General features: G+C 38.0%; 3 protein-coding genes across 5 annotated transcripts; all 3 read left to right on the top strand.

The window, feature by feature from the left end:
- The first annotated feature begins 2,771 nt into the window (after nucleotides 1-2,771).
- LOC121781353 (probable leucine-rich repeat receptor-like protein kinase At1g35710) lies at nucleotides 2,772-7,147 on the top strand. Its single transcript, XM_042179096.1, has 6 exons — nucleotides 2,772-2,790; nucleotides 2,889-2,960; nucleotides 4,072-4,215; nucleotides 4,682-4,753; nucleotides 4,928-5,074; nucleotides 5,160-7,147. The coding sequence occupies exons 1-6, from the start codon at nucleotides 2,772-2,774 to the stop codon at nucleotides 7,145-7,147; spliced, it is 2,442 nt and encodes an 813-aa protein (XP_042035030.1).
- LOC121783029 (receptor kinase-like protein Xa21) lies at nucleotides 2,923-21,950 on the top strand. Of its 3 annotated transcripts, XM_042181066.1 has the most exons (6): nucleotides 17,380-18,187; nucleotides 18,274-18,411; nucleotides 18,511-18,582; nucleotides 18,770-18,827; nucleotides 18,933-20,918; nucleotides 21,030-21,950. In XM_042181066.1, the coding sequence occupies exons 5-6, from the start codon at nucleotides 18,977-18,979 to the stop codon at nucleotides 21,173-21,175; spliced, it is 2,088 nt and encodes a 695-aa protein (XP_042037000.1). In that variant the 5' UTR covers nucleotides 17,380-18,187; nucleotides 18,274-18,411; nucleotides 18,511-18,582; nucleotides 18,770-18,827; nucleotides 18,933-18,976; the 3' UTR covers nucleotides 21,176-21,950. The 3 variants fall into 3 exon arrangements, with proteins under 3 accessions (XP_042036999.1, XP_042037000.1, XP_042036998.1); XM_042181064.1 differs by having other exon boundaries at nucleotides 18,770-20,918; XM_042181065.1 differs by lacking the exons at nucleotides 17,380-18,187; nucleotides 18,274-18,411; nucleotides 18,511-18,582; nucleotides 18,770-18,827 and adding an exon at nucleotides 2,923-2,981 and having other exon boundaries at nucleotides 18,849-20,918.
- On the top strand, nucleotides 17,479-18,841 carry LOC121781352 (receptor-like protein 34). Its single transcript, XM_042179095.1, has 4 exons — nucleotides 17,479-18,187; nucleotides 18,274-18,327; nucleotides 18,511-18,582; nucleotides 18,828-18,841. The coding sequence occupies exons 1-4, from the start codon at nucleotides 17,479-17,481 to the stop codon at nucleotides 18,839-18,841; spliced, it is 849 nt and encodes a 282-aa protein (XP_042035029.1).
- Nucleotides 21,951-23,248: the final 1,298 nt, after the last annotated feature.

Here is a 23,248-nt window from a genome sequence, read left to right as displayed (position 1 = left end):
ATCTCAAACGGAATCACGGCTTCAGTGCCGTACACCATCGAGTTCGGCTCCGGTGTGACTTCGGTCATTTCGCCTGCCTCTGACTCCGGCTGCTGTGATTGCTATGCTTGATGGTGCCGATCTGATTGCTCGGCACTTTTAAGCGCAATCTGCGAACACACTTGCTCTTTTTCGATCACCTCGGATGACCGCTATCCCTCCTTTGGTGGGGAAGGTGTTCGGCGAGGAAGCCTCTGATCGCTATGATCGGGCTTCTTTTTGTCTTCTCTAGATGAGCTGTCTAAAGACCGTTTTCGACGGTCTGCCTCATCGGCACGAGAAAACTTGTCCGCAATGTCCCACATCTCTCGAGCTGTTTGCGGACTGCATTCCACGAGCTTTCTGTAGAGAGCTCCGGGCAGGATTCCATTTTGGAATGCCGAAATGACAAGTAGATCATTGAGATTATCTACTTGTAGGCATTCCTTATGGAATCTCGTCAGGAAGTCGCTGATCTTTTCGTCGCGACCTTGACGTATAGAAAGCAGCTGAGCCGAAGTAATTCGGGCTTCCGCTTTCTGAAAGAACCTCCTTCTGGCGTTCCCGATGAGCAGCTCGGGGAACAGCTTGCACATATGGACCTCATTGAGACCCTGGTTCGCCATATTATATTGATAGCATCCCAAGAAGTCATGAGGATCCACTAGCCCGTCATAAGTCATTGACGGTGTCCGGTAGTTCCGCGGCAAAGGAGTTCGGGTGATATCGTCCGAGAACGGAGTCTTTAATGCTCCGTACATGGCGAACCCGACATCTCTTCGGTATGGAGGAGATGGAGATCTCCTGTGATTTCGGCACCGAGGAGGGACAGGAACATGTCGGGGTGGAGGATTCTTCTTCCTGGAGGACACGGCACTACTGCGGTAGTGACTTTCATGTCTGGAGGAGGAGGGAGAATCCACCGTTTTCATCTTCGGCTGTTGGCTCTTTTGCAGGAAGGCTAAGAACTCATCCTGCTTTTCAGCCAAGAACAGCTTGACAGCCTCATTCAAATCAGGCTGCTGGGAAGACTCGGTGTGTGGACCTTTTGAGCGGCTTGTTCCTTCATCGTGAAAACTGGAAGTAGCTGTCTCCCGAGGCTGTTTTCCGGACCTGCGGGCTGGACTAGCTTCCTCATGGTTTTCACGAACGGTATTACGGGTAGTGTGTGATCTGGTATGCATTTTTTTGGGGTGGAAAAAGGGTCAAAAATTCGCTTTATCACAAATTTGGTTCTCTGTTTCCCACAGACGGCGCCAGTGATGGTTTGGCGAATTTTTGATGGTGATGAATGCTGGAAAATACTGATCACGACACAGAGATTTACGTGGTTCGATTTACTGAGGTAAATCTACATCCACGGGAAGAAAAGAGGGCAGAGTTGTATTGCTTGATCTGTTTTCTACAGCTTACAATACAGACTTGCTATTTGATATTTGATCTCTAGAGAACTTCCTTAGAACTTAACCCTTTTCTATCTGATCTAAGTTCTATTTATACATAGAACTAAGATCGTGGCTTGCATCACCACTAATGATGGTTGTGGATGTCGTGGAGGTCATGGAGATCCTGCATGGGTCCACTATCTTGCATGAGATCCTGCATGAGTCCACTATCTCTGTACTTGGTCCACTATCCTGCATGAGTTGACTATCTTCCAGTTCGGTCGAATACTGAGACCGAACTGCTGAACTATTGCCGAGCAGCTTTAGCCGATCTGAGAGTAGAGCTTGACTGGTCGGCTTTTACCGAGCTGTAGGCTAGGGCCGAACTCTTTGGTAATGCCGAACTGGTACTCTTCCTTGGGCTTTGGGCTGATGGGCCGTCACTGCTGTTGGGCTTGTTTAGTCCGTACCCCATCAGAACCATCTCTGCACATCTTGGAAACTTAACGTTGCTTCAGTCTCTGGACATGAGCTCCAACAATTTCACAGGCTCTATACCCTCAGAGCTGTCCAACATCCAAATGCTGCAGACTTTGAACTTAGCGAGGAATCAGCTCGAGGGAGGTCTACCGAGTGGAGTCTTCACCAACATGTCTGCGTTGGTAGAGATCAACCTCAGGTCTAACAACCTATCGGGAGAGCTCCCAAGTGATATATGCAGCAACGCTCCGAAACTCAAGAGGTTACTTCTGAGCGAAAATAAAATTGTTGGAAAAATCCCGAAGAGTATATGCAAGTGCAGAGAGATGGAAGATTTGCGAATATCCTCTAACAAACTCACTGGCAACATACCAACTGAAATCGGGAACTTGACGAAGCTTACTTATTTAAGCATGTTTTCAAACCATTTGGAAGGTGTCATCATCTCTTCTTATTTGAAATTACTATCATGTTTAGTTAAATATTCATTAACTTTTAGAAATAATGATTCTAATTGAGCAGGAGAAATTCCTTCATCTGTCTTCAACATTTCTTCTCTGGAATTTGTGTACCTTGGTGACAACATTCTTACTAGAAGTGTCCCCATTTTCAACAGTTTAACCAGGCTTCAAATATTGTATCTTGACAGCAACTTGATAGGTAATTAATTAACAACTTGAGAGTACATATCTGTTATATGTAGATGTTATAATTTATAAGTCTTCTTTTTGGTTAACTATGTTGTACTTGTATTTGTAGGTGGCATACCGAAAGAAATTGGATATCTCACCTCCTTGCAGCATCTAAAACTTAATAACAACAAATTAACAGGTATATTAACATGTTGACTAAAGGAGAGAAAGCAAATTTCCAGAATCTAAAAATCTAATGGTCCGGATTTTAGTTTGTACGCATAATAGGACCCTTCCAACTTTAGCCCCTTTTAGGTACTTTACTAGACTTCATTACATGCTATTTTACTAAAAAGTTTTATATGCTATTCAGGTTACATACCAAAGCAAATTGGGAACCTTACTATGCTGAGAACATTATATATTGATTCCAACAATTTGACAGGTATGTATCTCTAAAGAAAACATTAATTGAAGTATGCAAGTTAAATTACTTATTAATGAAAAATGAAAACCCTTCTTAATAGTATCCAAACTTAATACTTCCACCATCAATCATCAAATGACTCACTTTGTTTCGTCTCAAATTTTAAGAGTTAATGGAATGTGTGATTTATATAAACTTTATGGAATAATAGAACGTGAGAATAATGTGTTAGTGACGTGTGAGGTCCACTTACTATAAATGGAAAATAGTAGTAAATTGGTCATTTAGTTGTGAAGCTCCACTTATTCTATTCTCTCTATGGAGGAATAGAGGTAGTAATTACTTCCACAACCCTAGTTGTTACTAAGAATATGGATGTACTCCCTCCGTGGCATAAGTTGACTCAGACTCAGGGTTAAAAAAATGTGGTGGAAATGAATTGAAAAGGTTAATTGAATGTAGATCGTACTTTTATTATATGGAGTACTAATTTTATAATCAAATGAAAATGAGAAGAGTTAGTGGAATGTAGAGTAAAAGCAAATATGGCTATTAGTCATATATGGATGAAAATGGAAGTCACGCCGAGATGAAGGGAGTAACTAATTGCGCACACTAGAGGTTAAATTTAAAAATTTTCATACTCGATCTCTCCGATTTTTTTTGCATACTTAATGTCAAGCTACAAAATAAAAAAATTCGTAAGTAATTTTGTCAATTTTACTAATTAGGTTACATACCAAATCAAATCGGGGACTTGTCTTCACTACAAGGACTGGATCTTTCTTCGAATAAGTTGGCGGGTATGTTTATAAATTTTTACATTGTTAGTTTACTACATTACACATTCACAATAAACATTCCTAATTAATGTATAGTATTTATAAATTATTCATATATTTCATGCATCGAACTTTGAACAGTGTTCCAAAAATAATGATTCTGAAATATACTAAAAAAAAATACAGATTTTATCTCTTTCAGCATTATTCTCTCTATTACTTTTATGTTATATTATAGTTTCAAAGGAGATCAAAACTATGAGGACATAGAAAAGATTTCATCATCGCAGGGAGCTTTCACGTTGATTAAACGATTTTATTTGACCTTATTTTCCATATTTTGATAGGAAACATTTCGTCTTCTATCTTCAACGTTTCCTCATTGGAATTCATATACCTCGGCGACAATAATCTGTCTGGAAGCCTACCAGCGAATTTGGACAATTTACTCAACCTCCAAGTGTTGTCTGTTAAAAGCAACAACATAATAGGTGCATTCTACAACTTGTAAATTACATATCCATTTTTCTACTATTCACCAAAATGTTCAAAGGAAATTACATATTGTAATTCTAATATTCCATAAGCTTATGAATCTAAAACTTTCCAACAACTACTTGGTATATAGTACCTTGGATCTTGAACAGTTGTCATAGCCTTTCACAATATACTACTCCCTCGGTCCCATATTAATGTCACACTTTCTTTTTTAGTTTATCACACCACATTTCCTCTTTTGAAAAAAATTTCTTCTCACATCAATTATAAAATTATATTTTCTCTCACCCCTTAACACACAAAATAACATCTCCTAAAATCTCGTGTCATCTCCCAAGTGTGACATCTACTATGGGACAAATGGAGTACCAATTAATGAAACCAGATTGTTTTTGTTTTTTCATGTATACATACCTCAAATGTTCTTTCCATATTTAAGTCTATCAATGTTCAACACAGGTTCCATACCGAAGCAAGTTGGTAACCTCACTTCATTACTATTTCTAGATTTGGGTGACAATAAGTTGACAGGTATGTTTACATATGATTCAATATATAGTTCTTGTCATAAACTGTAATTTATCAATCCCTATATTTTCTTGCATCCTTTAATTATCCATACCTCTATGTTAAAGGAAGGTGACCCTGAAAAATACAAAAAACAAGTCTTTACCATATCAAATTTGAATTATTATTGTCCGATAGGTGAATTGCCGAAAGAGCTTGGAAATCTAGCAGAGCTCGAGTTATTAGCCACACCCTTCAACGATTTCTTGACCGGTCCCATCCACTTTTCCATATTCAACTTATCAAATTTGACGATACTCGATCTTCAACAGAATCACTTTTCTGGTACTCTTCCCTACAAGCATGTGGCTCTCACTTGTAAATCTCCAACAACTTTATTTGTATTACTATAACATATTCACACTGGCAGGTGAAATTCCGACCTCTATCATCAATGCTTCTCAGATAATCGCTATAGAATTGAACAGAAACTCATTCACTGGTCCCATTCCCGACTTCGGTAATCTAAGACAGCTTGAAGACCTTCGCCTTTGGGAAAATAATCTGACTGGAGCAGAATTGCCAAATCAAGAACTGGGATTTCTGTCTTCTTTAACAAACTGCCCAAATTTGAATTGGTTGGATATTAGTAACAATCCGATGATGAATGGTATCCTTCCGGCTTCCATTGGGAACTTATCTACTTCTCTTGTGACCTTTTCAGCATCCAACTGCAGCATCAGAGGCATTATTCCTCCAGAAATTGGAAATTTGAGGAATTTGCAGGCCTTGGATTTATCCAAGAATCAACTCACAGGATCCATCCCAACCACAATTGGAAATTTGAGGAATTTGCAGGCCTTGGATTTATCCAAGAATCAACTCACAAGATCCATCCCAACCACAATGGGGAAACTGAATCTACTTGGAAAATTATATCTTTATGATAACCAGCTACAAGGATATATCCCTCATCAGCTTTGCCAAAACAGTACTTTGGTGGAGTTAGAATTGAGTCTTAATGAGCTCACTGGTTCAATACCTGATTGTTTGGGAGATATTAAATCCCTCCAAAGAGTCTCTTTTGCCTCAAACAAGATGAATTCTACACTCCCTTCCAACTTTTTAAATCTTCCAAAGCTCATAGATCTCGACTTGTTCTCAAACTATTTGAGTGGTCAAATTCCTGATCAAATAGCAAGTTTAATTGCTATCACCTATCTTGACTTGTCCTTTAATAAGTTTTCAGGCTCTGTTCCCAAATCGATTGGCAACTGCGAGAATCTGGTATACCTAGGTTTATCAAACAACAGTTTTGAAGGAGTGCTTCCACAGAGTTTAGGGAACATCAAGAAATTGGAGGTCTTGAATTTAAACCAGAACGACTTTCAGGGAATCATTCCGACTACATTTTCAAAGGGTTGTAGTCTTAAGTCACTCAACTTGAATGATAATAAGTTGGAAGGAACACTACCCCAATCCCTCTACAACTGTCAAAGTCTGCAGGTTCTTGATATTGGAAACAACAGAATACAAGACACCTTTCCAGTTTGGATGGAAAATCTCACTGATTTTCGGGTCCTCATATTGAGATCTAACAACTTTAGTGGTACCATTTCTTCTCTCACTTCAAAGCCTAGGCTTCCATTCTCCAACCTACAAGTTTTTGATATATCCCATAATGCATTCATTGGTAACCTGCCCTATCGATATCTGATGAATTTCAAAGCGATGATGAAAGTACAAAAGAATCATCGAGTATTTTATACAGAGTCATTCATATTGACAGTGAAAGGTTTGGACCTAGAATATGAGAGAATTCTGACAACAACAATCGACATGTCATCCAACAGATTTTCAGGCAGTATCCCAAACTCCATTGGAAGTTTGAATTCCTTGATATCTTTGAATCTGTCTCACAACTGCCTCACAGGAGGTATACCTGCATCTCTTGGAAACATCACAGAACTCGAGTCGTTGGACCTGTCTTCAAACCAATTGGAAGGGAAAATTCCAACAGAGCTTACAAAACTCACATTTCTTTCTACGGTGAACTTTTCCATGAATAATCTTTCAGGGAAGATACCTCAATCCAGTGGCCAGTTTCCCACATTTGACAATAAATCCTATGTTGGAAATTCTGGACTATGTGGATTTCCATTAACACGGAAATGTGAAGAGCCTTTGCCTTCAGAGATGCTGGAAGAAGGTGATCATGATTATGGTATTCTAGAGGGATTCTGTTGGCAGGCAGTTGTTTCTGGGTATGGATGTGGATTCGTAATCGGTGTGACTGTGGGTTGTGTGATTCTTGGGTATGGAAGGCCTAAATGGTTGTTGGAATGGATCTACAGATTTTACAGGATAAAGATGAGAAGCAGTAGAGGAAATGTGACACCACAAAGAAGAAGAAGATAAAAAGGTTGAGCCTTTGATGTTGAATAATGGGTATTGTTGTTTTCTACTCCCATTTATTTGTGTAATGTTGAATTGTCTAGGTCATGTTGCAAGTTCAAGACTCATAGAATACTATATGATAATTTGGCATCCATTATCAATCATGACTTGGCTTATTAAACTGCTATGACTTCTTCAGTGTGCTCAACATCATTTACTATAAAGAGGCAACCAGCAACTAAAACCACCAACTTAGGCCTCTTCCGGTTTTTACAGTGACTTCAAAATAGTCGCAGTGTTACGAACTTTTCTAGGTTGTGCAAATTTTCCACCTGACACGACCGTACTCATTCCAAACACATTTAACCACCTCATGCAACACCCATGACGGCAAAGCTCTAGAACCTCAGATCCATCCAGAAGTCTTGTGCGATCTCGCGCACAAGCCTCTAGAATGGAAACTTACAGACAAGAAGCTCTCGACTTCTAGCGTTTTGCAGAGAATTCAAGAGCTTCTACCCCCACACCTCCATCTACAAGGGGCACAACCAACTAGTCCACAATTCAAAATCCCTAAAAACAGAAAACCAAACTTACCTCTGGACTAACACCTTCACCCCTTTAATAACTCAGTTTTCAGGTCAACAGTCATCCATAATCATTCTCCCAACACACCATAACACAAATACAGATTAATTAAAGTAATTAAAAACAGTTTTCGAAACCAAAAAGGTCCCCCAAATTGTCGTCGGTAGATTTTTATTTACCTTCTACCAATCCATTTTAAAACCTATTACCACAATTTCAATTTAGTACAAAAAAAATCAACTGGACACATTCAAGCCTGTGATGCAAAAATCTGCACTTAAATCCTTCAAATATTTCTGTCATTTCCCATAAACTTCAAGATTTAATCTTTGTTTCACCATTGATACTTCATACTTAGCCCATCACATTGCAAAATTTAAGCAAAACAGAGCAAAACTCTAGGGGGAATTCTCATTATTAATTTTTAAATTCTCTACCTAAGTGAGAGTTCTTCCGATTTATCCCTTAATTTCGTGTTTAGAAGGTGCTAGAGACGAATTAAATCGAATTGTTACCTTGCTTTGTGCAAATTGAAGGTGGAAAACTTGGGCCTTCAACTTGAAATTTCCAACTGAAAATGTGAAGAGGGAGATGTGGATGAGAAATAGACACAGGATGTGTACTGTAACACTTCTTTTACCTTTTCTTAAGAGCATCCACAATTATTTTTGCCCGATCATAGCCCAGCAACAAACTCATCATGCCACATCATCAGCGTTAAAAATTCTCATACCATATTATCAGGACAAGCAAATATCCCAGCAATAGCCTAGCCACATCACTCATAATTGTATAAAACAAATAATAATTGACAATCACACAAAATACGGAATTAAATTTACAACACAGATACGGGAAATTCAATAATATTATTTAAATTTAAAAAAAATACATTAATTTATAAAAAAATTACATTATTTAAAAAAAACCCGACCTAAGCCTTACTCCTCGTCTCCGTCAGCATAACCCCCCGGCATACTCCCCCCGGCTGCCATCCCAGGCATCATCTGCTCACTAATTTTTTCAACTCACTTTCCATTACATTTCTTAAAATTCGTGCCCGATCAAAATATGACATAGTTTAAGGAACGGAGGGAGTTATAAATTCTATTTCGTTATTTTTAAAATTTATTAAAATAAAACACGATGTAATGATGATGTGCAACTATTTATGGTATGGCACTTCAATATGTAGTGTCAAAGATAAACTGAATGCATATTCGATCTTAGCTTCTAAAGGTTCAAACCGCCAGCAACATTTTTCAAGCGAGTCATTCTTTCAAACTGTTGGTGTGCGATGTATCGAGAAGCCTGGGAGTAGCAGATTTGGGCCCGGAAGCACAATTAATTGGGCCTTGCAGATATCCTAAAGAATTGGGCCTCATAAATCGACATTTACGGTCATAACTTTTGATAAATAAGTCACATAATATTTCAGTATAATATTACTGTGTCACTATCAATTAGTAATTCAAATTAGTATAATATTAATATTAATATCACTATCAACGAAATATTTCATTCATATCATTGCTTTTTAAATAATTGCTTTTACTAGATCTTTCATTAATTTAGTGTACGTGGCCCGCTTTAATACCAAATAAAAAATACTCTCCAGTCCCAACTTAAATGAGACGTTTCTGTTTTGCATCCTCGCTAGAGGGGCGGCTTGGCCTACTTAGGAATCGTCCCTGAATACGGTAATAGCAACATCATAAGGCAAATCACGAACACTAAAATCATAGAACCTCAAATCTACACCAACACAAATGTAGACTCAAATTATGCACTAAAACAAGATCACATTTCCGAATCCGAAATTCATGCGAGAGACAAGGCTTTTGGGTATCAGCGGTACTCCAGGATCGATTATAAAAAACACAAATTTATTATGCTCGACACAATGGTGCACGAAACACCAACTACACAACACTACAACACTTTTGACACACCCCAAAATACACTCTTGGAGGACACACCTCACAAGACACCACCCCTATCTCTACGAGGACACACCTCGCACACTAACTCTCGTACACACTCTACGCACACTTAGCTCTCTATTTGTGTACACATTACTACGAAACACCTAATGCCTATTTATAGGCAATCTATGTCGGTTAAGAACCGACTTCACCAAACTAGATTTGGAATTCTAGTCTTCTAACTATTCTAATTTTATATTCCTAATTCCTATTTCTTAAGACTAAGAATTCTAGTCTTCTAACTATTCTATTTTTAATTTTTATATTCCTAATTCCTATTTCTTAAGACTATGTCGGTAGATTCAACTAGATTATTCTAGTTAATTGTTATCTACTAAATTCTAGGTTCTTCTCCAAAGTCGGTGGAGTCCTTATACTCAATAAAGGCTAGGAGTGAAAATCAGGTTCGTAACAGAATCCTTTGCAGATGCATCCTTAAACATACCAACATATTGAATAGTTTTTGTTAGATAAACACACCATTCGAAACTAGCAGTACTCAACTTGCACTCAATGGTCCAAGATTCCTCGACTTGGTATTATTTCATCAACCAGTTGACAATTTTGCCATAACACATGTAAGAATAACACAGGCAGTCACTCAAAACATACAAACCCCCATCTATAACATCATCTCCCGCTGGAGGAAAGGAGAAGATGCTAAAACATTCTGTTTCAACACACAAATCGAAATGTTTCGAGTCAAATCATATACTCTCGAGTAGAGCCTGCCATTACTCTCAAGGGGCCTCCATGTTCCAGTTCCGAGGGTGTATACATGATAACGACAGTTGGTATCATCGATACAGACCACCTTATATTGCTCACTTATTTAAATGGGCGGACCCATGTAGACAAAGGGTGGGGCTTAGCCCTTAATGAATTGTTTTTTTTTGACATTTTTTAATAAATTTTTATAATTTATTCGTATTTTATACCTATATTTATACTAAAGCCCTTATTAATCACATAAATTACCTAGAAAAACATTTTCAAACTATATTTTGAAAATATAGCCCTTACTAATGTTTATTTCTGCGTCCGCCCCTCACTCCAAATCCATAACTCAACGAAAGAAACGTTAGGTCTTTCTTGTGAAAGCAGAGCTCGGTATATTCTCGAGTGATCAGATTGTATAAATGAAGAGTACCTTACTTTGTGGATAATTGAAACATAGAGAGCTGTACAGAAGAAGCAATCCATTAGCAGAGATAGCTTTAATTTATTCAAAGTATGCGTGAGGGATATCGAAATCTGTGAGCGAAATGTAGTGAAGATCATGGCTCTCTAGATCAGCTTCGTCTTCGATTTCAAAAATCGTGCACCGAGCTGAGTTCCACCTCACCGGCATCAAACAGACTAGGGCGGGTGGTGTTTTGGTTTGGGATTTGAGAAAATCATCGGATTCGAGCAGACTGAGCCATGGTTTGCAAACGCATTTGCTAATGGCAACACTTCGGATAGGGAGCAGTGAGAGGATGTTGGCTGTTATTTGCAATGGTAGATTTGTGAACAAATTAATCTCCATCAGATTTAGACTGAATCACTGCTCAAACACAAAGAAAAAAGAAGTGGAAACGGAAGAGATGTGTAAATTTTGTGAATAGGAATTGAGTCTTTCTGATACGAACCTTACTTTAGTTTAGATATATTATGGATTTGCATATCTTTTGTTATATTTGTTTCTTGTTCATTAAGTTAGGGTAGTAGTTCTATTGTTATAAATATGTTTTGTTAGGCATTCAACCAATGAATGAAATCAGTATTTCGCCCAACTTGGCTTGAATCACAAAACTCTAATTCTCTATCGCTTCCGACGAGAACCTCTCTCGCACCCAGCACCCCCTCTGCCGGACGTCTTCGCCAAAACCTCTTAGGCGCTCGACGACCACGGCTTCAGTTTCTTGACTGGGTGGAATTCAAACCTTAAGGAAGGCTACCCTTAACACTTTCCTACCCCTTTTATAGATTGGATCACATATTCGGATTTAGATAAAAAAAATAATTAAATATGACACATGATTACAAAGAATTAAGATAGTACTCCCTCCTTTTATCATTTAAAGAGTCATTATATAGATTTTAAAAATTATATGACTTCGGAAAGAAAACTATGTGGTTCACTTACAAAAAGTAAAAAAAGGTAAAATCAATCTTTAAATCGTGGACCTCTCAAAATGATAAAATAGATTGTTAAATCGTGAACGAAGAAAGTATGAGATGGATGAAAAGAATTAATAATTTACATTATTTGTCGTACTATTGTGAAAATAGAAAAATACTCTATGGAGTTTGATATTTTCAAAATAGTTGAGCATACCAGCAGTCGTCAAATTAATACTGCATAGCAACCAACTAACCACGCAACAATTATTTCTCAACATTATTATTATTATTATTATTATTATTATTATTATTATTATTATTATTATTATGTACAAAGGAGTCCATAGGTCCATATTCAATATTCATAGACATAACATTCAATTTGATAGTGGTAGGTAATGATGAAGCACAGATCAACACTAATATATTTGATATTTCTCCTTTATTCAATAGGTGAAGTTTAATAACAATTATTAATCCACTTTTCAAAAAAGGGAAAAAAATTGATGGAGGTAGACCAATGCCATGGTTTGCAAATGCACTTTTAAAAATTATTACTCGCAATATTTATTGATTTTAGACATAAATATATTATATTTAAAAATAATAATGATAATAATTACTACTGTTAGTTTCATTATTATTATTATACAAAAATTATTTACACGATACTATCATCTAAAGTGGAAGTTGAATAGTTTTGTGTGATAGATCAAAATGACAAAGGAAATTATTGTTTGAGAACGGAAAGAGTAGATATCTGGAGGGATGATCTAGGCTAGGGGTGAGCAAAAAAACCGGAAATCGAATATCCGAACCGAACCAAACCGAAATTTTGAAATTCGTTTCGGTTATTTCGGTTTTTCGGTTCGGTTTTGAAAATACAAAAATTTCGGTTTTTCAGTTCGGTTCGGGCGAAGAAAAAAACCGAAAAATCGAATTATATATATTCTATTAATTTAATATATTATATAATATATAATATATAGTATATTCTTTTAATAAATTCTACTATATTATATATATTATATGTATTATTAATTTTATATTATATATAAATATTCTATTAGTATATATAAAATAAAATAAATTACACACATATATATATTAATATTATATTTATTTTTCGGGTTTTTCGGTTTTTTCGTTTTTCTTCGGGTTTTTCGCTTTTTTAAGTTCGGTTTTTGATTTTTCGGTATTTCGGGTTCGGTTCGGTTTGGATATTGAACTAAATTCGGTTTTGACAAAAACCGAACCGAAACCCGAATGCACACCCCTAGATCTAGCGTTTGGAATGGAGAGCCATAAAATTAAAATTGAACTTTGACGATATAGTAAGTGTGAGTTTTAAAATTGTGAAATATTATTGCCATCATTGAAAATAAATTTTCAATTTTTTGACATATACGTTTACAAATTTCCATATGTTTAGCTAAGAAGTTTACATTTATAATGTAAATATATAGTGCGTGTTGGGCCGAACCAATAAGGCCAAGCCTGAAAACCACACAATGAAGAATTTGTTGGACACGAACACAACCAAATAATGACAAAACACAAAATGTAGACTAACATTATGATTTAGAATGAGAAAACATTCTCGGATTCGAAACTCTTTAGTGAGAAAAGGCTAGGAGTGAAAATCATTTCACTAAAGAAATACCCTGCATTTGCATCATTAAACATACCTACTCGTTGAATAGTTTTTGTCTTGTTGGAGTAGAAGATGAACCGATATCCGTTCAACAACATCAAAATGTCGCCATCTTTGAAAACTTTGATAGGATGAACAAAATTTACAACCTGGCCAAAATCAAAATCAAAACCAATAGTACTTAACTTGTATTCTATGGTCCAAGATTCCTCAACTCGGTATTCTTTCATCAACCAGATGATAATTTCATAGTCATGTACGTAACAAATACATAGACAGTCCCTAAAAACAGTCAATTCAAAATAAAACTTCTCGTCTCCATCTACAAGAAGAGCTGGAGTTAGAGCTGGAGGAGGAGAGAAGATGCTAAAACATTCTGTTTCGACATTGAAACAACAAAACAGACAGAAGGGTTGAACAAAATCAGTTACAATATAATGGAGGTTGCCATTATATTCCACGTGTCCATAATGAAATAATATGAAACCATAAGCGGCGCCGGGTTCAACTCGCCTCCATGTTCCTGTTCCGATGGTGTATACTTGAAAATAGTCGTATTCAGAGGAGGCCCGACAGAAGCAGACCACCTTATATTGCCCACTTATTTTGCTCACACAAAAAGCAACCATATAATCAAATAAGGTGTGTTGATTAGGACAGCAGAGCACCATGTATTCACGAGTGAGAGGATTGCATACGCGAAGAGTTTCAGGATTATAGGTATACGAGTATAGAAGAAGCAATCCATTAGCAGTGGTACATTCCATTGCACTGATTCTGAAAGGGATATCGAAATCTGTGAGAGGAATGTAGTGACGATCATGGCTCTCCAAACCGGCTTCGTCTTTGTCTTCGATCTCGAAAATCGTGCAACGAGATTGGTTCCTCTTCAAGCAAACTAGGGCGGGAGGGGGTTTTATTTTGAAATAGTCGGGATCGAGCAGATTGAGCCATGATTTGCAAACGCATTTGCTGATTGCAACGCTTCGGAATGGGAGGCATGAGAGTATGTCGATGGTGATTTCTGATGGCAGAATTTGGAAGAAATCAAGCCCCATTAGTGGAGAACTCATACACAAGTAGAAGAGACAGAGCAACTGTGAATAAGAATTGGGGATTTAATAAATCAAATTATGAATCTATCATGGCCAAATATCTTTTCTTTATATCATTCCGTTTAAATCTTTCCTGTTAGGGTACGGAAAAGAAATCTCCAGTATCTTTTTAATTATTTTATTAGTATGTAGATTATCTTAAGTTGACATTTTATGATTTAGAACGAGATTCGATTCTCTAATTTGAAACTCTTTAGAAAGAAAAGGTTAGGAGTCAAAATCATGGCGAAGGTAAGGCAATGCCATGTATCAACACACCCGTTTTTGTACATCTATAAAAACAAGTCAATTTCCATTAATTGAGAGGACTGACGAAAAAGCCCACAAGGCCAGCCGGAAAACCCATAATAAAGAAACCTTGTACGCGAACACGAACTACAAAACACAAATGTAGACTAACACTACGATTTAGAATGAGATCACATTCTCGAATTCGAAACTCTTTAGTGAGAAAAGGATAGGCGTGAGAGTTATGGCAAAGGTAAAGTAAAACCCTGCTACTTGTTGAGTAGGTCTTGTTTTGTTGGAGTAGTAGATGAGTCGTCGTCTATGCAGCAACATCAAAATGTCGCCATCTTTGAAAACTTTGATAGGATAAACCCAACTCCGATTGATATAAAAAACAGATGACGATTTCGTAGTCTTGTGAATAACAAATAAACAGGAAGTCCTTAAAAACAGTCAACTCCTCATCTCCAGGAAAAGCGGGAGGAGGAGAGAAGAAGCTAAAACATTCAGTTTCAACATAGAAGCACAAATCAGAAAGGAGGGTTAACCAAATCATCTCCTACTCAATGAAGGTTGCCATTACATTCCGCGTGCCCATATGAGTAGAATTTCAAATCAGGAACTGAGGCTTCGACACGCCTCTACTTCCCTGTCCCGAGGGTGTATACTTGAAAATAGTCGGATTCATCATCCCGAACCATATAAACCAACCTTATACTGGCCACTTATTTTGCTCATACAAAAATCAAAAGTAAGCGGACACTCGAGTGAGGCGTATTTTATTGGACAGACGAGCCCGATATATTCACGAGTGAGAGGATTGCATATGTAAACATGATTATCAGTATAATCTCTTTCGGGGTGAAAAAGAAGCAGTCCATTACCAGCTGTGCATTCCATTGGTGTGCTTCCGAAAGGGGGGGTTTCGAAATATGTGAGCGGAAGGTAGTGAAGATCGTGGCTCTCTAAATCGACTTCGTCTTTGTCTTCGATTTCGAAGATCGTGCAACGAGATGGCTTCCTCTTCAAGCAAACTAGGGCGAAATAGTCGGAATCGAGCATATTGAGCCATGATTTGCAAACGCATTTGCTGATTGCAACGCTTCGGAATGGGAGGCGTGAGATGATGTTGGTGGTGATTTATGATGGCCGAATTTGGAAGAAATCACGCCCCATTAATGGAGAACTCAAACACACAGGAAGTAGTCCTTTTTTATGGTTTCGTCAAAAAACTAACGTTCAATCCTAATTGGACAGGGGCATGACCGTTAACGGAACCTATAAAAAACCACTCCGACAATGATTTCGAGTGTTATGGACCCGTTTTTCAAGAAGTGAATGTTTTTGACCAAATTCGTATATGTTTTGGACAAAAATTGACCTTTTTACTCGATTATGTAATAACCAATTAGGATTGGTCATTATGCCCAATTTTAATTTGGTATTCACCACTCTTAGATAGAATCAATTTGGAGTTAGAAATTGATATGATAACGAACATGGTGTTGGATTTATTTGATTATCATTCTAATACGACTGTCTGTTGTTTTAGGTAGAGAAATGACGAGAGGATTCTTCGTGAATTTACCGACAGAAAACACGATTGATATCCTTTCACGGCTCTCCGCCAGAGATGTTATTAGTTGCAAATGTGTTTGCAAGTCAGGGCTCGAGTTACTCAACTCTCGCGAGTTTGCCAAGTCTCATCTTTCTAAATCAGTGCCAGGGTTGGCTGTGGTTCGGTCTGGTGTGGAGTCTAACTGGTACGAAATCTTTGAATTTCAAGACAGCCTTGACCTTGAGCACCATAATCTCCGCTACAGTTTGGTCACCAAGTCTGTTTTCCCTCGTGCTGAAGCGCTTCGGGGTTCAGCTAATGGGTTGGTTTTTATGACGGGTGACACTCCTTGTGATCTTTATGTATGCAACCCTGTAACACGAGACTTTATCAAGCTTTGTCCGTATCCTAACTCTCTCGACTCTTAGTCTAATATAGTTGTGTTTGGATTTGGAGTGACCAAAATTAATGGTCATCAAGAAAGATGCTGAGCTTTGTGGAGATTATGTGCTTGTTTCCCCTATTAAGGTTTTCAAAAATGAACTATGAGGTTTGAACAGAATGTAGGTAGTATATTTGCTCTAATATGCTCAGACTTCGTGCTACTGCTTGATGCTTTTTTGGTTACAATGATTATATCCTAATTTAAGCATGTATTGCCTTATTTACTATTATTGTCTTATGATATATACTAGCTTTTTTTTTCATGAAACTGACGTCGTTGCAATAAGATGGGAAGTTTATATTTTTTTCCTTCCATCTGATTCGAAACGACACCGTTTCATCCACTGTGGATGCCATGTATCATCTCTGGCTGTCAATTGTACTTTTTTTGGTGCCGAAAATTGGTCTAGGATTAAGAATTCACTGATACATATTTATTGAATCAAAAATTTATGCAGGTCAATAGACTAAAATAGATTTACTGATATTGTGATAAAGTAAATCATAGCAAAGATATAATGCTTGTCCTTGTGGGACATAATGTGTACACAAAGATGCTTTAGGAAAGTAGATTGCTTTTTCTTTTGTTTCCACTAACCAACTTTCAAATTTAATTGATCCTCTTCGTCTTCATCTTCATCTTCATCTGAGCTATCGAAAGATTCAAGCAACTAATGGAGACCTCTACCCCTCCCTTCTTTTTCGCTCTCGTGCTTTTGACATTAACCAGCGTTACACTGATCGCCTCCTCCTCCCCGTTTTCCAACTCAACTACTGATCAAGACGCTCTCCTTGCCTTCAAAAACACCACCAAATTGGACCCTGATTCCATCCTGATCAGCAACTGGTCGACCAATGCTTCCATCTGTAGCTGGACTGGCGTCTCATGCAGCCTCGCCTACCAAAGGGTCACGGCCCTCAATTTCTCCGGCTTCCTCCTCCACGGAACCATCTCTGCACATCTTGGAAACTTAACGTTCCTTCAGTCTCTGGACAAGAGTTCCAACAATTTCACAGGCTCCATACCCTCAGAGCTCTCCAACATCCAAATGCTGCAGACTTTGAACTTAGCGAGCAATCAGCTCGAGGGAGGTCTACCGAGTGGAGTCTTCACCAACATATCTGCGTTGGTAGAGATCAACCTCAGGTCTAACAACCTATCGGGAGAGCTCCCAAGTGATATATGCAGCAACACTCCGAAACTCAAGAGGTTACATCTGAGCGGAAATAAAATTGTTGGAAAAATCCCGAAGAGTATATGCAAGTGCAGAGAGATGGAAGATTTGCGAATATCATCTAACAAACTCACTGGCAACATACCAACTGAAATCGGGAACTTGACGAAGCTTACTTATTTAAGCATGTTTTCAAACCATTTGGAAGGTATCATCATCTCTTCTCATTTGAAATTACTATCATGTTTAGTAAAATATTCATTAACTTTTAGAAAAATGATTCTAATTGAGCAGGAGAAATTCCTTCATCTGTCTTCAACATTTCTTCTCTGGAATTTGTGTACCTTGGTGACAACATTCTTACTAGAAGTGTCCCCATTTTCAACAGTTTAACCAGGCTTTAAATATTGTATCTTGACAGCAACTTGATAGGTAATTAATTAACAACTTGAGAGTACATATCTATTATATGTAGATGTTATATTTTAGAAGTCTTCTTTTTGGCTAACTATGTTGTACTTGTATTTGTAGGTGGCATACCCAAAGAAATTGGATATCTCACCTCCTTGCAGCATCTAAAACTTAATAACAACAAATTAACAGGTATATTAACATGTTGACTAAAGGAGAGAAAACAAATTTCCAGAATCTAAAATCTAATGGTCCGGATTTTAGTTTGTACGCGTAATAGGACCCTTCCAACTTGAGCCCCTTTTAGATATTTTATTAGACTTCATCACATGCTATTTTACTAAAAAGTTTTATATGCTATTCCGGTCACATACCAAAGCAAATTGGGAACCTTACTCTGCTGAGAACATTATATATTGATTCCAACAATTTGACAGGTATGTATCTCTAAAGAAAACATTAATTGAAGCATGCAAGTTACATTACTTATTAATGAAATTTGTTACTGAATATGAATTACTTGATGAATGGTGAAATACCAGAAGAGCTTGGTAATCTCAAAAACATCACACTTATTCATGCATACATGAATGCTTTGAGTGGTTCCATCCCACATTCCATATTTAATCTCTCAACATTAAAGGTATTATCTCTTCTGCTCAATCATCTCTCCGGCAGTCTTCCTCCAAACATAGGCCTCTCACTTGTCAATCTCCAAGAGCTACACTTATCTTCCAATAGACTCACCGGAGAAATCCCAACCACTATCAGCAATGCTTCCATGCTTACTTGGTTGCAGTTGAATAATAACTCATTCACTGGCTCCATTCCCCACTTTGATAACTTAAGGTCCCTCCAAGTTATTCGACTTTGGGGAAATAATCTGACGGGAGCTGACTCTCCGGATCAAGAACTCACATTTCTCTCTTCACTAACTAACTGCCCAAATTTGGAGTACTTGGAGTTATCACTTAATCCGCGGATGAATGGTGTCCTCCCGCCTTCGGTTGGGAACTTATCTGCTTCTCTCATCACTTTTCAAGCATCTAACTGCAACATCCGAGGAGTTATTCCTTCTGCTTTTGGAAATTTGAGCAATTTACAAACTTTGGATTTATCTACGAATAATCTCACAAGATTCATCCCGGCAACAATGGGGAAGTTGAAGCAACTGGGGAAGTTAGTCCTCTATAATAACCGGCTGGGCGGATATATCCCTCGTGATCTTTGTCTAATGAGTAATTTGATGAACTTGGGCTTGCATGCCAACATGCTCGTAGGTCCGATACCAGAATGTTTGGGGGAAGTTAAATCTCTAAGAATGGTCATTATGAGCTCGAACAAGCTGAGTTCCACTCTCCCTTCGGAAATCTTTGGTCTTGCAGACCTCATATATTTGGACTTGTCTTCGAACAATCTGAGTGGTCAACTTCCGTATATTGGAAGGTTGAAGGCTATTAACCAGTTAGACTTATCCGCTAACGAGTTTTCAGGTTCTATTCCTGAATCGATTGGCGGATGTGAGTCACTTGTGTACCTAAATTTGTCGAAAAATGCGTTTAATGGTTCCATCCCTCAGTCATTGGGAGAGGCCAAAGGATTGAGTAAATTGGATCTGTCTTATAATCACCTGTATGGTTCGATACCCGAGTCACTGGAAAAGCTCAAGCTTGAGAAGTTGAATGTGTCTTATAATGATCTGGAAGGGGAAATACCAGATGAAGGTTGTTTTTCTGAGTTTGATGCTCTTTCATTTCTCAACAACTTTAAGCTATGTGGCTCGGAGAGATTTCAAGTGCCATCTTGTCCGAAGAATCATCCAAAATCAAAGGTTGTTGCTCTTGTAATGAAATTTGTTGTTCCACCCTTTGTTGCATTCTTGTTTGTGGTGGTTGGTTTACTCATTCTGATAAGGAGATGGAGGCGGCCACGAGACAAACCGCCTCCTACGGAAAATTCATCAAAACTTAGGAGCTGGAAAGTAGTTTCGGAGAAAGAACTAGAGCAGGGAACAAGTTCTTTTAGTGACACGAATCTTCTTGGTAAAGGAAGCATCGGTAAAGTCTTCAAAGCAACACTAGCAGATGGGACAGAAGTTGCGGTGAAAGTGTTCAACTTAAAAGTAGAAAGAGCCATCAGTATCTTTGAAACTGAGAGTCATATATTGAGCACTATTCGACATAGAAACTTGGTAAAGATACTTGGTTGTTGCAGTAACCCTGAATTCAAAGCCTTGATTCTTACATATATGCCGAATGGAAGCTTGGAGAAATGGCTGCATTCGGACAAGAATTGTCTTGATCTGGTGCAAAGACTACAAGTAGCAATAGATGTGGCGTTAGGTTTGGAATATCTTCATCATGACCATACGTACCCTGTAGTTCACTGTGATATAAAGCCAGGCAATGTGTTGCTCGATGCAGATATGACTGCTCATGTTGGGGATTTTGGTATCGCCAAGCTCTTCGGCCACGACGAGGCTGCAGTTCACACTATAGCCATGGGAACTATTGGTTATGCAGCACCAGGTGATGCTTAATTTATAAAATCCTGTATTTCACTTTCTTTATTATGAACTGATTACAATCATTTATGTTTTTATGATGATTGGAGTTGAACGTGTGAATTACAATTTGTAGAGTTTGGATCAGATGGAATGGTATCTACAATGGGAGATGTATACAGTTATGGGATACTGTTGTTGGAGATGTTCACAAGCAAGAAGCTGACAGATGAAATGTTCAACGGCGAAATGAGAATCAAGGAGTGGTGGGTAAAGCATTAAACGAAAATGCAATAAGCGTAGTTGTGGCCTCTGTTTTGGTATCAATAGAATATTTCTCTGCAAAGATAGAATGTGTGACATCTGTTTTCGAATTGGCGATGAAATGTTTGGCCTTTTTACCACATCTCTGCTCCTGCTATTGATCGACTTGTTGTGAATGTGAAGTTGAATGTTTTGAGGGGCTGCCTCTGTTTGTCTTACACGCGAGGTTATAAAATAGTCATCTGGTTGATGAAGGAATACCGAGTCGGGGAATCTTGGACCATAGAGGGCAAGATTAGTGTTTATATTGATATTGATTTTGGTTATGATTTTGATTGGCATGATATGACTGTTTATCCAATCAAACTTTTCAAAAATGGTGACGTTTTGATGTTGTTTGAAGACAAGTGCCTCATCTACTACTCTCACGAGACAAGGACTACTCAACAAGTCGGTATGCTTACGGATGGAAATCTAGAGGATGCGGATGAGGATGACGTTATCTTTGCCATGATTTACACTCCAAGCCTTTTCTCACTTAGGAAATTCGGATTTGAGAATGTGACGTCATTCTAGTGTCTACATTTGTGTTTTGTTGTTATATGGCCGTGTTCGTGCCAACCTGGCACGCACTATATGTCTAGCCTAGCTACTTTTGTCTTTTGTCGTATCAGATGGTGTCAACATGAATTAAATTGTGTTGTTAACTTGTTATCATGTTGGTTTTTGCAAGGGATGTGTATGTGATAATGTTCAAGGTTTTCTTATCATGTGGTGTTCGAGTTTGACCTTATAATGTTGCCTTTTGTGATCGTGTTGGGCTATTATATAATATCGTGGGAGAATCTGCATAGTAGAGCATATCTAGATGAGGAATGTAGGGATTGCATTTTTCACTTCAACATCATACCCGAGAACATCCCTCTTAAACGAGAAGAGCGAAGGTTTCTTATTTTGGCCTTGCGAAGATCGTTAACCTTAAAGACCACCGGTATAGAACCCTAACTAGCGTGCGAGGCTACTTGGCTCCAAAGTGGCTTGCCAACCTCTCCATCACCTCCAAATCCTTGTATAGCTTTGGAATGGTGTTGCTCGAGATTGTGAGCTGGATGATGAACTTCGGAATGGTGCTGCTCTTGGATCATGAGATTGACATGGAACAAGTGATCAGGGCAGTTGTTGTGCGCTTTTGGTGCATCCAAGAACATCCCTCGCAGCACCGATGATGGGGAAGGGATCATGGAGATCCAACTTCCTAAAAGTAGTGTTAGTAATGTTTAGGAGATTATGTTCCTCACTTCCTAAAATAGAAATTTTGTATTTTTAAGAAATGAACTAAAATGGAAATAGTTTCTATTTTGAAGGAAGGTAGTATATACATATTGTGGGGCACCAGGGTCCTGTTAGGTTGAGATTTTTTTAGCTTAATTGAGAATTGAGATGCATTTTCAGCCACTCATCCACAAAATTTTCGAAACGTAACTATATGTCAACTAGGGGGTATTGTCGTCATTTCATCCACAAAAATAAAAGTTGAAATGTCAACAACTTATATTTCAATTATATTGAAATGTTAACAATGCAAAAACAAAGTTGAAATGTCAACAACTTATATTTCAATTATATTGAAATGTTAACAATGCAAAAACATACACATCATGTCAATAACTTATAGCAAAATGTCAATAACATGTCAACAACATGATGCGAATCCACAAGTCTCGCATCATTTTATCAACCCCACCAAGGGCATTCATCGACCAATGACGAGGGCAATGACAAAGAAGATGCAAGAAGCTTTAAGCACATTCATCCGTGGAATAAGCTCATCCGAAGAGAGTGCTCGAGTAGGGGACGAACGGAAGCTGAAAATGGTACTCAAGGCCTCGTGGGAGGAGGGAACGGAAGCTGACAGTTTTTGGCCGCGAACTCCAGAGAGTTCGCTCGACCGGGCTTTTTGCATAAGTAAAAACGCCCGACCGGGCTTTTTGCGCGACTTGCGTTTTTGGACTCTTTTTGTCTTTCTTTTTTAGAACTTTTAGTCTCTTGTATAAATACCCATGTCTAGGGTTTTTGTGGCAGACTTTGAAT

The sequence above is a fragment of the Salvia splendens genome, chromosome 20, assembly GCF_004379255.2.
Source record: "Salvia splendens isolate huo1 chromosome 20, SspV2, whole genome shotgun sequence".
In the NCBI taxonomy this organism is placed as follows: domain Eukaryota; kingdom Viridiplantae; phylum Streptophyta; class Magnoliopsida; order Lamiales; family Lamiaceae; genus Salvia; species Salvia splendens.
The sequence above is the reverse complement of the archived record's forward strand: the minus strand, read 5'-3'. Positions and strand labels throughout refer to the sequence as shown.

Bases quoted from the DNA above. Each gene is read 5' to 3' on its own strand.
- LOC121781352 (XM_042179095.1), top strand. From the start codon at position 17,479: ATGGAGACCTCTACCCCTCCCTTCTTTTTCGCTCTCGTGCTTTTGACA. The intron at 18,188-18,273 runs GTATCATCATCT...CTAATTGAGCAG, and splicing joins GTTTTCAAACCATTTGGAAG to GAGAAATTCCTTCATCTGTC. The intron at 18,328-18,510 runs GTGACAACATTC...TTGTATTTGTAG, and splicing joins TCTGGAATTTGTGTACCTTG to GTGGCATACCCAAAGAAATT.
- LOC121781353 (XM_042179096.1), top strand. The intron at 2,961-4,071 runs GTATGTATCTCT...ATATTTTGATAG, and splicing joins TGATTCCAACAATTTGACAG to GAAACATTTCGTCTTCTATC. The intron at 5,075-5,159 runs GTACTCTTCCCT...TCACACTGGCAG, and splicing joins TCAACAGAATCACTTTTCTG to GTGAAATTCCGACCTCTATC.
- LOC121783029 (XM_042181065.1), top strand. From the start codon at position 18,902: ATGAATTACTTGATGAATGGTGAAATACCAGAAGAGCTTGGTAATCTC. The intron at 20,919-21,029 runs GTGATGCTTAAT...TACAATTTGTAG, and splicing joins TATTGGTTATGCAGCACCAG to AGTTTGGATCAGATGGAATG.